Source organism: Cetorhinus maximus, chromosome 3, assembly GCF_964194155.1.
Source record: "Cetorhinus maximus chromosome 3, sCetMax3.hap1.1, whole genome shotgun sequence".
Taxonomy (NCBI): domain Eukaryota; kingdom Metazoa; phylum Chordata; class Chondrichthyes; order Lamniformes; family Cetorhinidae; genus Cetorhinus; species Cetorhinus maximus.
In genome coordinates, this window is record NC_135881.1 from 72,623,693 (window position 1) to 72,639,716 (window position 16,024).

Genomic DNA, 16,024 nt, shown 5'->3' on the forward strand with positions numbered 1-16,024 from the left:
TGTACTGTGCATATTGCCTGTTGGGATAGGCTCTGGCTATGATAGAATAAATAAGGAGAAACTATGGACAGAATCTTCTGTTCGGCAAGCAGGGGAAGGGCCCACTCACCGATGCATAAAATGACAAGGGGTGACATATGGCATGCGTCCCGACATCACCCCACATCATATCGATTTTCAGGTCGGCGGGGGGGCAGCTGACTTGGCTGTGCACCTGCCGACCTGTCAACAGCCTATTAAGGCCATTAAAAAACTAATTGAAACCATTAATGGACCTGCCCGTCCAACCTTAAGGTTGGCGAGCAGGCCAGGAACCCTGGCGGGCTTGTAAAAAAACATGAAACTTCATCCACGGGCGGAAATCTCAGAATATTTCAAAATAAAAGCTATGGACATGTCCCAACTCATGTGACAGTGTCACATGAGGGGACATGGCAGCAAAATTTTTCTCTCATCTTTATTTGAAGTTTCAAATCTGAGCCGATCTCCCTGAAGCAGCATTTTGCCTCAGGGAGATCTGTGCACGCACTCCCGGCTCAGGGAATACCCTCCCCCACCCGCCTGCACAGGGAACGCATAGCGCTTTCTAGTGGACATCACTCTGGGTGGGTGGCCCGTGGCCCACCCATGTAAAATGCATGTAACCCGCCCGCTCACGCCCACTCCCACACATCCCCCCCAATGGGGGGAAGATATTGCCCTATAAGTTGTTTGGTAGTACAGAACTTGCTGAAAAAAGACTAGAAAAGAAAAAAGTCCTGATGAGTGCAAGATGAAAAGCTTTGACAAAATGTCTTTTTTTCAGCAATACTCAAACTATGAGCTGTTGTCATCTGGAATATTCTGCCTGAAAGAGTGATTAATGCAGATTCAATATAACTTTCCAAAGGGGATTGGATAAATTCTTGAATTGAAAAAACATTACAAGGCAATGGGGAAAGAGCAGGAGAGTGGCACTAGTTGAATAGCTAAGCCAAAGAGCTAGCACAGGAAGAATGGGCCAAATGGCCTCTTTTGGGCTGTATCCTTCTTTGAATCTATGCTGCAGCAGGTTACCACAGGATCTGCCAGTTGGAAATGAAAGTTAAAGGGTTTCAAACAATAAATCCTTGCAAATCTATTTACTATCAGCCAGGATGGATTATAGCAGGGCTATATACTGTTACTGTCTATGCATTTAAGCACTGACCATACTATGTCAATGGAAGAAGATAGCTGCAGATGAAATAGATGACACTGCCTTCCTAATGTAGTATCAGTGTTTGTAAGGTAGATGTGAACTTTAGAAGTGATGGCCAGAATATAGCTGCCTGCATATAATGCCATCTGACATCCCTGGAAGCCCTTCTTTCCTGCTCTTCTTTCTTCTCCATTGTCCCTCAAATTAATCCCCATATTTGAGAAGTGTCTGCAAGCAAAAGCAAATTAACTGTTTCTGTTTTAGTTTCTGATATGTGAGATCTCAGTTAACCACTAATACCCACATTAAATGGATAAGTACACTGTATATGTGGTGCATGAAGACAGCAGACTCTCTCCTTAAGTAGATTCCCTGAGCAGGTATACATCCGTTACCAACTGATCCCTTAGGCTGTACAAGAAAGCAAACTGCTTGGTGACAAGCTCTGCAGTTATTTTGAGGAATAATTTAAGTAGGGAGGAAGCACGTAAGTTTAATAACTCACAAAATTGCTGCTCCTGGCTGCACAATTGCCAGTTGTAAGTGCGATTACATCATAGCAATTGCAGGTTATGGCCTCTGGCACCTGCATACTAAGCTGCTCATTGTCATATTTTAAATCTTGGACCCTAATACCTCAACAGCACCAGCTGAATCATTTATGGTTGATGCTGAGCAACTCTGTTGCTGCCTCCCAGTAGAGGTTGTAGATTGATTGATCAATGCCAGTTTGTAGAACACAGAACCTTTGCTGCATAACCAGCTAAGTAGTAAAGCAGAATAAGTTACCTGAGAAAACCTTTGAGACATTCAGTAGATATAGAGATGATTGAAACCTGGATGATTCTAGGATAAGAAACAGCTCTTTGGTTCACCAAGCCTGTTCTCTTGAAAGACCATTTACAATTGGCTCTATTGCTACCTAAACTATTCAAATTCCAAGATGGTAGTAGTTGTGGGATTGGAAGGTGCTGCCTAAGGAGCCTTGGCGGGTTCCTGCAATGCATCTTACAGATGGTACACACCGTTGCCATTGTTCGGCAGTAGTGGAGGGAGTGAATGTTGTGGATGTGGTGCCAATCAAGTGGGCTGCTTTGTCCTGGACGGTGTCAGGCTTCTTGAGTGTTGTTGGAACTGCACACATCCGGCCAAGTGGGGAATATTCCATCACATTCCTGACTTGTGCCTTGTAGATGGTGGACAGGCTTTGGGGGGTCAGGAGGTGAGTTATTAGCCTCCAAAATCCTAGCAGGATTCCTAGCCTCTGACTGCTTTTGCAGCCACAGTATTTATATGGCTAGTCCAGTTCAGTTTCTGGTCAATGATAACCTCAGGGTATTGATAGGAGGGGACTCAGCGATGGTAATGAAACTAAATGTCAAGGGGCGATGGTTAGATTCTCTCGTGTTGGAGATGGTCATTGCCTGGCACAGGTGTGGGCGCAAAATGTTACTTGCCACTTGTCAGCCCAAGCCTGGATATTGTCCAGGTCTTGGTGCATTTGGACATGGACTGTTTCAGCATCTGAGTCGCGAATGGTGCTGAACATCGTGCAATCATCAGAGAAAATCCCCACTTCTGATCTTATGATGGAAGGAAGGTCATTGATGAAGCAGGTGAAGATGGTTGGGTCTAGGACACTATCCTGAGGAACTCCTGCAGTGATGTACTGGAGCTGAGATGACTGACCTCCAACAACCAAAACCATCTTCTTTCATGCTAGGTATGACTCTAATCAGTGGAAATTTATCCCCCGATCCCCATTGACTCCAGTTTTGATGGGCTCCTCAATGCCACACTCAGTCAAATGCAGCCTTGATGTCAAGGGCAGTCACTCTCACCTCACCTCGGGAGTTCAGCTCTTTTGTCCATGATTGAACAAAGGCTGTAATGAAGTCAGGAGCTGAGTGGCCCTGGCGGAACCCAAACTGTGCATCAGTGAGCAGGTTATTGCTAAGCAAATGCCGATTGATAGCTGTTGATGACCACTTCCATCACTTTACTGATGATTGAGAGTGGACTGATGGGGCGGTAATTGGCTGGGTTGGATTCGTCCTGCTTTTTGTGCACAGGACATACCTGGGCAATTTTCCACATTGCCAGGTAGATGCCAGTGTCGTAGCTGTACTGGAACAGCTTCGCTAGGGGCACAGCAAGTTCTGGAGCACAAGTCTTCAATACTATTGACGGAATGTTGTCAGGGCCCATAGCCTTTGCAGTATCCAGAGCCTTCAGCCATTCCTTGATATCACATGTAGTGAATCGAATTGGCTGAAGACTGGCATCTGTGAGGCCAAGATGGATCATTCACTCAGCACTTCTGGCTGAAGATCGTTGCAAATGCTTCAGTCTTATCTTTTTCACTGATGTGCTGGGCTCCACTATCATTGAGGATGGGGATATTTGTGGAGCATCCTCCTCCAGTGAGTTGTTTAATTGTCTACCACCATTTACAACTGGATGTGGCAGGACTGCAGAGCTCAAATCTAATCTGTTGGTTGTGGAAACCCTTAGAGCTGTCTATCAATTGCTGCTTATGCTGTTTGGCAACGCAAGTAGTCCTGTGTTATAGCTTCACCAGGTTGACACCTCATCCTTGGGTATGCCTGATGCTGCTCCTGACATGCCCTCCTGCACTCTTCATTGAAACTGGATTGATCCCCCGCCTTGGTGGTAATGGTAGAGTGGGGGATATGCAGGGCCATGAGGTTACAGATTGTGTTCGAGTACAATTCTGCTGCTGCTGATGGCCCACAGTGCCTCATGGATGCCCAGTCTTGAGTTGCTGGATCTGTTCGAAATCTATCCAATATAGCGCAGTGGTAGTGCCATATAACACAATAGGGGGGTACCCTCAATGTGAAGACGGGACGTTGTCTCCACAAGGACTGTGCGGAAGTCACTCCTACTGATACTGTCATGGACAGATGCGTCTGCAGCAGGTAGGTTAGTGAAGATGAGGTCGAGTATGTTTTTCCCTCTTCTTGGTTCCCTCACCACCTGCCGCTGACCCAGTCTAGCAGCTATGTCATTTAGGACTCAGCCAGTAATGGTACTACCGAGCCACTCTTGGTGATGGACATTGAACATTGAGAGTATATTCTGCGCCCTTGCCACCCTCATTGCTTCCTCCAAGTGGTATTCAACATGGAGGAAGCCCTGATTCATTAGCTGAGGTAGGGCGGTACGTAATTATCAGCAGGAGGTTTCCTTGTCCATGTTTGATCTGATGCCATGATACTTCATGTGGTCTGGAGTCGATGTTGAGGACTCCCAGAGCAACTCCCTCCTGACTATATACATCTGTGCCGCCACCTCTGCTGAGTCTGTCTTGTTGGTGGGACATACCCAGGGATGGTGATGGGTGTCTGGGACGTGGTCTGTAAGGAGTGATTCCATGAGTATGGCTATGTCTGGCTGTTGCTTGACTATCTGTGAGACAGCTCTCCCAATTTTGGCACAAGCCAAAAGCCAAGTGTGAGCAAAAAGACAGCTATCCTGCTTGCTATTTACTAACATTAAAAGCTTAATTAACATTTGGATGATGATAAGAATAACTTTCCAGATGTGTATTCTGGTGGCAAACTGTATCTGACCAGCAATACTAATATATTCAGTTCTTTCCCAGTTCACATCAAATTAGGCTTCAGATGATACCTCTGTTCATTCTTGATAAACACAGCAAATGACAATGCCCAAAACTGCTTATGGAGCCAAATGTACCATTGAGAACTCTGAGTGCCGTTCATGTAGAATTTTCTACCATTTAGTTTATTGCGTGACTGTTGAATACTGTGGTTTGCATGACATTATGATGTAACAAATAACTTGTAAGACTGATTATGGGAAATTATTAGATGGTTCAACTCTTAGTTTATATGAAGTCCAGTGTAGCCAGCTTTGGGTACGCAGCCCAGATCAGCAGTGGGGTATTATTCACAACCCTGGTATCATATTGGACCCCAAGATGAGTTTCTGACCACATATCGGCACCATCACTAAAACTATTCCACCTCCATAATATCACCTGACTCCACACCTGCCTCATCATACCTACAGCCAAACCCTCAATCCATGCCTTTCTTATTCTATTCCAATGCACTTCTGGCCTGCCTTCCAAACTCTAGCCTCTATAAACTTGGGATCATCCAAAACTCGGCTGCTCGTGTCCTAACTCACGTCAATTTTTATTCACCCGTCACCCATGTACTTGCTGACCTACACTAGCTCCTGATCAAGTAAAGCCTCAATTTTTAAATTCTCACCCTTTCTTTTAAATTTCTTCATGGCCTCACCCTCCCTATTTCTGTAACCTCCTCCAGCCTTACAACCCTTTGATATATCTGCATTCTTCCAATTCTGGGTTGTGAGAAGGCCTGATTTTAATTGTTCCATCATTGGTGGCCATGCCTACATTGCCATGGCCATAAGCTTTGAAATTCACCCCTAAAGTCTGAATTTTTATCTTTGAGGTGGGTAGCAGGAGCCGGGAAAATTCCGAGCCAAATGCCCGCGAAGGCAGGATCTTCCTTGCCAGCCGGGGAGGGTGCAGTGTGGTGGGGTGGGATGTGGTGGGTGCTGGCTATAGTTGCGCCAGCTGACCCAGGAAGAAGTTGGAGGCAGCCATAGGGCTGCTAGGTGTGGAAGCGGGCTGTTTTAAAGGCCTGCTTTGGTACAGTGGGACTTCATTCCAGTTAAAATAAAAACACAAAGGCCCTCCATTCCTCAAACCCTCCAAACACTATCCATGCCCCTTCAATGCCACCTCATGACCCCCATCCACCTCCTGTGGCCCCTCATGCCCCTTATGCCAAGCTCTGCCCTTCCACCCACCCCCATGGCCCCTCATGCCCCCTATGCCAATCCACGTCATTTCCATGTCCATTGACCCACTATGCACTCTCTAAAACCCTATAATGACAGTAGGATGTGTAAAAAAAAACTTTTTAAAAAGTAATTCATTCATAACTTTCTCCCATGTTGAAAAAAAATCATTTCACTACAAGCTAATAAAAGTCTCAATTATGCAGACCCTTCAGAGTATCAATAACAAAAACCACAAACCCCTGAAACCACTTAGCTTTGTGTAAACAAACATTGTGAAATTGACAGCAGAGATTGGAAAGCCTGTGCTGTCACTTAAACAAAGTTATTTCTGGAGCACAGCTGTTTCAACAAGCTATTTGGCTGGGCTCTCAGTCAGGCCTCCTTATGTAAGCTTTTGTTTGATAATGCTCCTGTAAAGAGCTTTGGGGCATTTTACAATGTTAAAGGTGCTATATAGATGAAGGTTATTGTTGTTGATGACTACCTTCATTGCCTGCACAGAAGAGGACCTCCAAGTCATCATGGACTATTTTCTTTCAAATCAGCCTGCCCCATGAACGCCTTGGGTGCCACTAAATGTTACCATCTAAGAGCACCCACGGTCAGCATCCCATTCTTGAGGTGCGAGTTCACGACCAAGGTCATTTAGTGCCCATTCCTAATTGAGAAGGTGGTGGTGAGCTGCCTTCTTGAACCGCTGTAGTCCATGTGGTGCAGGTACACCCACAGTGCCACTAGGGAGAGAGTTCTAGGATTTTGACCCTACTAAGGTTCACCTACCTAGGAAACACCATGCCATGTGATGCACTTTTAGGTGATGAAATAAACTACAGATTATTTAATAAAAACAAAAAACTGCGGATGCTGGAAATCCAAAACAAAAACAGAATTACCTGGAAAAACTCAGCAGGTCTGGCAGCATCGGCGGAGAAGAAAAGAGTTGACGTTTCGAGTCCTCATGACCCTTCAACAGAACTGAGTAATATTAGGAGAGGGGTGAAATATAAGCTGGTTTAAGGTGGGGGGGGTGGGCGGGGTGGGGGGGGGGGGGGGTAGTGGGTGTGGGGAGAGAGAAGTTGGGGAGGAGGTGGTGGTTGTAGGGACAAGCAAGCAGTGATAGGAGCAGATAATCAAAAGATGTCACAGACAAAGGAACAAAGAGGTGTTGAATCACCACCTTCAACACCTCTTTGTTCCTTTGTCTGTGACATCTTTTGATTATCTGCTCCTACCACTGCTTGCTTGTCCCTACAACCACCACCCAACTCCCCCCAACTTCTCTCCCCCCACCCCCACCCCCCACCTTAAACCAGCTTATATTTCACCCCTCTCCTAATATTACTCAGTTCTGTTGAAGGGTCATGAGGACTCGAAACGTCAACTCTTTTCTTCTCCACCGATGCTGCCAGACCTGCTGAGTTTTTTCAGGTAATTCTGTTTTTGTTACAGCTTATTTAAAACCAATAGTGCATTTATAAAGCGCCATGTGAGGTTATGGAATAAAAGGGGCCTTAAACTGGCAACAAAACTTAGCGTCTACAAGGTAATAGTTAGAATATCCCTGCTATATGGCTGTGATAGCTGGATGACTTATAATCACCTCATCAAAAAACTAATCATTTCCACTAAGTTGCCTCAAAACGATCATGAAAATTCGATAGTGAGATAGGATTCAGAAGGCATAGTTGCAATCAAAGTAAAGTAAAGGTGCATCTAAGGTGGGCTGGTCATTTATTTGGAATGCCTGACATTACATAAGGTATCCTACCGTGAGCTGACGCTTGGTAAATAGTCTCATGTTGGTCAGTTCAAAAGATAAAATCTGCCAAAAGATCAATTAAAAAAAGTGACATCTCAAGAGGAAAAATGATGCTTGTGAAAGGAAAATGTGGCAAAAAACGACTTGCATTGACACAACAATGCCTGAAGCAAGTAGTATCCAAATAACTGATGAAAAGTGAGCCCAAAGGAAATAAAGGAAAAATCAGTCTTTTGGCTAAGATCTCATCCAATGTCCTAAGCGTGGGAAAACATTCCTTTTGAAAGTCAGACTTCACAGTTATATGAGAACACACAATCTCTATTCATTGGAGACGAATCAAAGGTTGCCATTATCATCAACAATGGACAAATGATTATCATTATCCTTCCCTTCAATGATCTAATGAATCTAGTTGGATATTCCTTTTGCTGATGGCATAACGTAACAAATTCAATAGACTTCTGCCGCTGCTCAGGGCTCGAACCTCATGTGGTAATTAAATAGACTGTGGTGTTAATATTTTTTCACTTTGATGTATGCTATCCTGCCATTTGGCTTAAGTTCAAAAAATGTTTCTAGTCATGTAAAAAATCATTAAAAGTCATTAGTCTGCACAATGTGTGCAATTGAAATACCATATAATTATTTTAAATCCCCTACTCTGCTAAATATTTAGACTTATCTTGCAATACACTATTGTAGAAAACTATAGTTCCTGTAGTGTGGTATGATACCTTTCATTGAGGTAATATTGAATGTAAAGTACATAGCTTGGATCACATATTGCAATGAAATACAATTATTTATCTTCATTTAAATAGTAGTTTTCTCATCTTTCCAGTTGAAAGTTCAATTTATTATATAAAACACATTATTACTGTACTGAAGACAAAGCCACCATTTTCTGCAAATTCACCATTACTCAATGGCTCATCACCTGGTCTGGTGATGTGTATTGGTGTGACAAACAAATGCTACCAATCCCAAGTCACTGTGTCTTCTAGCTTAGTCACAACAAGAATAACATCACCAATGACTGAAGTTCTGTGAGCTTGGTCAAAGAAGGTCTTAAAGGAGGAGGACCATTGGATAGGTCACTCAACACCTGGTACAACCAGGCTTAGGGTGCATGATGCACATTCTGGCCAATTGTGAAAATTGCAACCAAATACTACAAATAGCCAAAAGCTACTGCGGATGCTGGAAATCCAAAACAAAAACAGAATTACCTGGAAAAACTCAGCAAGTCTGGCAGCATCGGCGGAGAAGAAATCAGTTAACGTTTCGAGCCTTCATGGCCCTTCGGCAGAACTGGAGCATAGTTAGAAGAAGGGAGAAATATAAATTGGTTTAAGGTGGGTGGAATAGCCTCCCGCTTGTTTTAGGTGGGAGTGCTGAACGATCATTTAAAAGCTTGCTTGAAAATTGGATCAGTCAGGCATTGTGTGCCAGTGGAGTGTCTGAGGTCCATTCAATTTTCCTCTGCTGCCTGAGTGTTTTACACATGAGAAATGGGCAGTTGAAACCCTTATCCCTGTGTTTCTACCTCTTTGTTTCATTCCAGTGTAGTGCAGTGTACAGGCTCATATCATTCATTAACAATGTTTACTAAGATTATAGTGACTAAATAGTAACTTAGTGGTCTTGATCAGTAATGAGGTATGCACGTTACTTATCAATTTACTTAAAAGAGGAAGAGTTTATTTGATAATACTGGGAAGGCATTGTTAATTAAACAGTTCTGATGAATGTTCTGGCTGTTCATCCATACAGGGATGTTGCTCAGTTCAGATACTGTTGCTATTTCACCCCAAATGACAGTAAACAAATGGCCACTTGTTCTTGTAGCTTTGTCTCAGGGTAAGAGGGCAATATGTTAGGAACAGATTTTTTTGTCCCTCCTGGAATTTATTCATGCATTTAAGGCCATGGACGTTTCTCATATGATTATCATCTGTTACAGTCAATTGGTTGCAGTATTTTTGCATGAGTTGGCTTTCGGCAATTTATTATATTTTTATGTCATGTTTATATTATGTGCTGTAAATTTACATTTCCGGTGAATCTGCAGCACAATCACAGCTATTAGTTCTATGGGCAGGATTTTGCCCTTGGCGGGGGTGCTCGGCAGGGGTGGTTGTGAAGCTGTCCGCCACTCGTGATCAGCTCTGCACTGCGATTTTACACAGGCAGGCCAATTAAGGCCCGCTCAACATGGAACGCAAGCGGCAGCGCTGCCTGTGCGGACAGGGGAAGGAGGGCGAGCGGGCCTAGCACGAACTTTGCACACGCATGAGAAAGAGCGCTTCAATCTCCCTGATGCACGGAGCTGACTCAGGGAGATGAAGCGCTGTTTAAAAAAAAATAAGAAAGGAAATAAAAATGTCATAAAACATGTCCCCGCTCATGTGACTCTGTCACATGAGCAGGGACATGTTTTTAATTCAAGTGTTAAATTTTTATTTTATTTTTATTTGCTTTAGGAAACCCCATCCCACCCGTGGATGAGACTTCCTAAAAAATGTAAAGGCCACTTGGCCTTTTCGCCTGGCTGTCGACCTTTAGGTTGAACAGACATTGAAAAATTCAGCACAATTGTTAACTTAATGGCCTTAATAGGCCTTTTAATTGTTGGTGGGTGCGCTGCTGGCTCCAGCGCATGCCCACCGACCTAACTATCTCGAGAGTGTGCATCGACGTCAGCGCGTTTGGCCGACATCAACGCCCTTTATTTCACACTGAGGCGTATCGGGTGTGTGGCCACACGCCAAACATAATTTTCTGCCCTATGTAAATGCAATGTTCCACTTGACTTGCATTTGGGTAAAATCTCCATCTCATTGTATCGGTTTTGTTTGTGTACCGGAGATTTGTACCCGTTAATGTAAATGGCTGATAGGAATCTCCTGTGGACTGGAACCATAAATTAAAAGTCAGCGCTTGGGTTGTTCAGATAATTTTATTCAGTTTAGTATCACCCAGTGCAAGAATTGATTCAGGCCAGTTTTTACTGTAAACCCAGAGGGAGGATCACATACAGTTCAAGCCATGATTTGAAATGAATATCACCCCCAGGGTTTAGGAAGTACAAACTTATTTTGCATCAGATGCACATTAACTGGGTCAATTCTACCTTCAGTGCAATGTCACAAATTGGGTTGAATTTTACAGAACTACACTAATGATATACTGTAGTCTGGGAACTGTATGGGAGAAAACTATCCATATGACCTAGGCATTTTGTCCTAAAAGCTAAACAATGTCATAGTAATATTTCATAAAGCCTCCAATTATTTTATGGATGGTGTACACAATGTTTGGCAGAGATTTGTTGGATTTTATTATTTTTATTCTTGAGAGTTAGTCAGCTCTGAGAAGTGACTCCTGTTGGTATATGAGGAACATGATATTTAATATCTGATGGATGCACTGCCTAGGACAGGCAGTGTTCAGAGACATTCAAACAGTCAGTTGTTAGTATTAATTCACTAAAAAAAAGGAAAGCTAGAGGAGCGAGAATATTGGAAATAGAGCGCATGAAATAATTATTTAATTCATGCAGCAAGTGGACTTTCTACTCAAAAAACTGTCACTTCACAATTGTAAATATTCAAAAATATCTGTTCATACAACTGTAAAAATACCGAATTGATAGTTCAGGTGTACAAGAATGGAAATTGTTAGTTCACCAATGTGGACACAGCATTTTCATGAACTTGAAACTTGGACTGTAGCTAGAGCAATGGGCTGTGGGCTTAGCTGAATAACAAAACCATGATGATGAGTTCCAATTGTTCATTCACTTATACTAAAGACGGTCACTAGTGGCGGGCTTGCATTTGTAACACTTGTGTGATGTAATGGGGTTTGTATATTCATGAAAGAACTCCCTTAAGCTGACAATCACAGGCAAGCTATATTATATTTAATACAATGATGATTCTTAGAAGTAAAAATTCAGCTTCTGCTTTTCATGTGCACAACAGGAACACACATTTTAAACTGTGCACTTCTAGCTCATAACTTCCTGTCCGTTAATTGTAATGGATGGAAAAATCACATGCTGCGAGTGCAATTTTGCGATATGCACACATGGCATGTGTGAAGAACATAGAAGCAGGTTTTTTGCCTCTAAGTTGCTATTTCTGTTGTAATTTTCCTAATTCTTATCCCTGCTGCTCCTCTGCTGAAGGCACTACAACATATGCTGCAAATAGTTTGCACAGGTAATGTGCTATCTCACTCAAGTGACCATTGTCTGTATTGGAGCTGTCAAACGGTAGTCACCTTCAGCACCTTGGCTGGAGAACTGGTGGAGGGGATCGCCTGCATGATTTTCAGTTCCGATGTAGTGAAAGAGTAAATCACCCCCTGAGGTATCTCAGAAGACTACAGTTTTGGCTCAACCGGTATTTTGGACAGTGGTCAGGAGTGAAAGTGCGATTTAATTGTTTTTCTTTTTTCAGCTCAGGGCCACTGATGCCAAAAGTACCACCACCATTGCAGTCCTGGCTAAAATTAGATTACAGATCAAACCTGGGAACTTATGGCTCAGTGCCACCCTAAATTATATTAAATAAATGCTACTATAATATCCAATAAATAGAAACTAAATGTAACAATGATTCACCTCCTACAACTGGGTATTTAGCAAATCCTATTGAAGAAATATTATCTTCAGCTTTAAGTATCTGTTTTCACTGGACATTAAAAATGAGAGCTTGCCAACCATACCTGTCATTGGCTATTCTATCCAATAGTGGTTCAAGCCAGCCATTGTGGCACTCGCAATGTGAGTCCATGAAAATCAAGACATCCCCTGTTGCCCGTGCTGCACCAAGCGTGCGACCTCCGATCACCCCCAATCTCTTATTGCTTCGAATCAACTTCACACCATCCAGCTTGGAAATATACTCACTCAAGGCTGCCTTCAGATGTCCTGTGAAAAGGAGAAATGAATCACAGTTCAGCTCAAGGTTACCGATGAATCCACAAAAGCTCATCAACACTGCTCACCACAAGCTTGGATTTATACTCCCAATGAGTTAATGGAGAGTTGTTTATACTCACTTGGGATGGGAGTGATTCATTCACAATCAGTAACCCAACTGAATAACAAACACGCAGTGAAATCATGAATGTGTTCTGAACGTTAGCAACAAATGAGAGGTTTTTTTGTTCCCAGAAACTAATTTCTTCTACTGAGCATATATAATCTGTTTTTTTATGAGTTCTACTGGACCAATTTCAGTAGTCAGGTGCCTCTTTCCAGTAAAGAAGGGAAACTGGAGCGAGCGCTAGCCCTGTGCTGCGCTTGTGTGCCTCCTATCTGTTGGCTGAGATATGATACTAACAGAAGGTGAGAATATGGTAGCTCATTATGCCAACCCTAGCAAGTCAAAAGAGGGAAACAGGGAGAATAAATTGAAGGGTAGCACATTGTCTAGAAACTTAAAAAAAAACAAAATATTGCCTCTTAGCATGAGTGTTTAATTTTCCAAAACAGAACAATAAATGGCACAAGTTGGGCAAAAGAATCCTATGCTTGCTGCTGCTATGGCACATTATACAGATTCAAGCAGCTTCATAATTCAATGAAGAGGCCCAGGAGACTAAAGTCATCCATTCAAAAATAAATGCAACATACAGTTGTAAAATCACAGCTTAATCTCATTATAAGTAACATAATAGGTTCAAATAAAATACAATAAGTGCTAACAGAATTCCACATAACAGGACTGGTCACAGCAATATATGTTTAAATTGGCACTTTGTCAAGAATGTGCGCTTAATTTTCATGTACTCTCCAGTGTGATTTGATATATAGATATAGCATTATCAATAACGACTTTTTATGAAATTGGCTGAACATTAATTCTGTGTTTTGCTCCATAATATCCTTATTTTATTTCCTTTTTTTAATTAGACTATAAGCATAAAATAAATCAATATTCCATGTGCAGCCCTTATATGGCACTTTTTATGTTGAAATATGTTATGGCACTTAGAACATAATTTGGGAAGTGAGTGCAGTGGCTGCAGCTATGTAGCAAATATGGCAGCCATTCCGTGCCAACAATGTCATGAGAACACCATGAAATAAATGACCAAAAGCAAATTACTGTGAATATTTGAAATATATGGTGGAAACACTCAGTTGGTCAGGCAGTATCTGTGGAGAGAGAAACGTTGGGCTCCATTTTAACTCTATGCCTATGAATTGGTTTTGAGCGAGTTAGAATCTCACCCGTTAATTCCGTTTCTCTCTCCTCAAACCCTGTCTGACCAAATAAATGACCAATTTGTTTTTGGTGGTGTTGGTTAAGAAAGAATGTTGGCCAAGATGGCAAGAATCTTTAGATAATGTTAAAGGATTTTAAATGGCCAATTGATCAACTGGTCACAGGATTAATGCGTAATTTAATGGATGACACCTAGGGCTGCATCTCCCGGTCAGCGAGCGGGGGGCACCCCGTGTCATTTACATTTTCAGGTCAGTGCGCGTGGAGCTGAGTCGGTTGCGTGCCCGCTGACCTGTCAACAGCCCCTTAAGGCCATTAATAAAGTAATTGAGGTAATCAATGGACCTGCTCATCCAACCTTAAGGCTAGCGGGCAGGCTGGGAGCCCAGGCGGGCTTCTGAAAAAACATGAAACCTCATCCACAGGCGGGATGAGGTTTCCTGAGGGTATTAAAATGTTTCTGAAATGTCTAAATAAAAGAAATTGACATGTCCCAGCTCATGTGGCAGTGGCACATGAGTGGACATGTCACTATTATTTTTTCTCATCTTTAATCAAACTTTCAAACCTGAGCTGATCTCCATGAGGCGGCACTTAGCCTCAGGGAGATCTGTGCACTCTTTCACACATGCGCGAAAGAGCGCACTCCAGGCTCAGGGAATCTCCCCGCCCGCACAGGAGGCGCATAGTGCTTCCTGGCGCACGTCATGCTGGGCGGGCCATAATTGGCCCGCCCACATAAAATGGCGGTGCCCCCCCCCTCCCCCGACTGGGGGCGCTGATCAGGAACCCACCCGCTCACTCCCACTCCCGCACAAACCCCCCGATGGGGGGGAAGGTCCTGCCCCTATAACTGTTCTGCCTTATTATGTGAGGGGGGGAAGGGGTGTTGCCAGGCCAGTACAACTGTGTAATTATTTTTGCAGGGAAAGGTATTGATTTTTAAAATCCTGCCAAAAACTGGCAGGACAGTGCATAATGATATTACGGTGAGTTATTTAATTTGTAATATGTGGGCTGTATATGCCAGTCTCAGTCAATAAACAGAGATGCCACCATAAATAATTAAAGTAAAAAAAGTGGCTAGGCGCTGTGTAAGAATGATTGAACATGTGTAAAAATTGATGGTTGCGATTGAAGCAACCAAAACATAGAAGACTTCAGGCTGACATGTAAATTTTGGAATATTTCACTAATTGATCTTGAAGAGATTTACAGAATTTGAGTGTTTTATTATTATTTTTTTTAAAAAACAGGATTTGTTGATTTACCAGATTTACTGAATTTCTGGCTGCGTGCCAGAGTTACAGGTTTCAAGTGCTATAATTGCACAGATAACCACATACCCGGCAATGTCTGAACTTATACATTATTGAGCAGTTTGAAATTTAACTTTTTTTTAAAACCTCAGTAAAATTTATCTTTGATTCCAGTTTATAATATGAACTGAAGATTCACAGCAGAGATGAACAATCAAGATCCCCTGAGTTCCAATCTGATATCTTGTGGCTGACAGATGGCTGTTTCCACCTACCCACACATTCAAATACGAGATGCTGAATAACAAAGGATACTTTCAGTCACAATAAAGCAGCTATCAGGAGGGAATGAGAAAAGGAGAGGGGAAATGAAAGGGAATAGAAACAGATTTTTATTTTGTTCTTAAATTATGCTTAAAATATCTGTAATTTTAGATTATGCTATTTGAAATACATGCTAAACTTGGTCCTTGAATTCACATTAATTATTTGTGACGACAAAGTACTATGTCCTCGCAGGGCTTCAGTCAACTGATAAAAACGTCTCCCGTTTTTAAAACCCTGAATGCCTGAATCACCGTAATCCATTGGAACATAAGAAATAGGAGCAGGAGTAGACAATATGTCCCCTCGAACCTGTTCTGCCATTCAATACAATCATGGCTGATCTGCTGCCCTAACTCCACTTTCCTGCCCGATCCCCATATTCATTGATTCCCTGAGAGACAAAAATTCTATTTCAGCCTGTAATATA

General features: G+C 42.6%; 1 protein-coding gene across 2 annotated transcripts in view; it reads right to left on the reverse strand.

Moving 5' to 3' along the window:
- LOC144678721 (polypeptide N-acetylgalactosaminyltransferase 15-like) overlaps positions 1 to 16,024 on the reverse strand; it is a 94,102-nt gene that overhangs the window by 65,621 nt on the left and 12,457 nt on the right. For both annotated transcript variants that reach the window (XM_078538556.1, XM_078538555.1), the window contains exon 3: positions 12,504 to 12,708. In XM_078538556.1, coding sequence (XP_078394682.1) covers positions 12,504 to 12,708 — 205 coding nt within the window. The remainder of the gene's footprint in view (positions 1 to 12,503; positions 12,709 to 16,024) is intronic.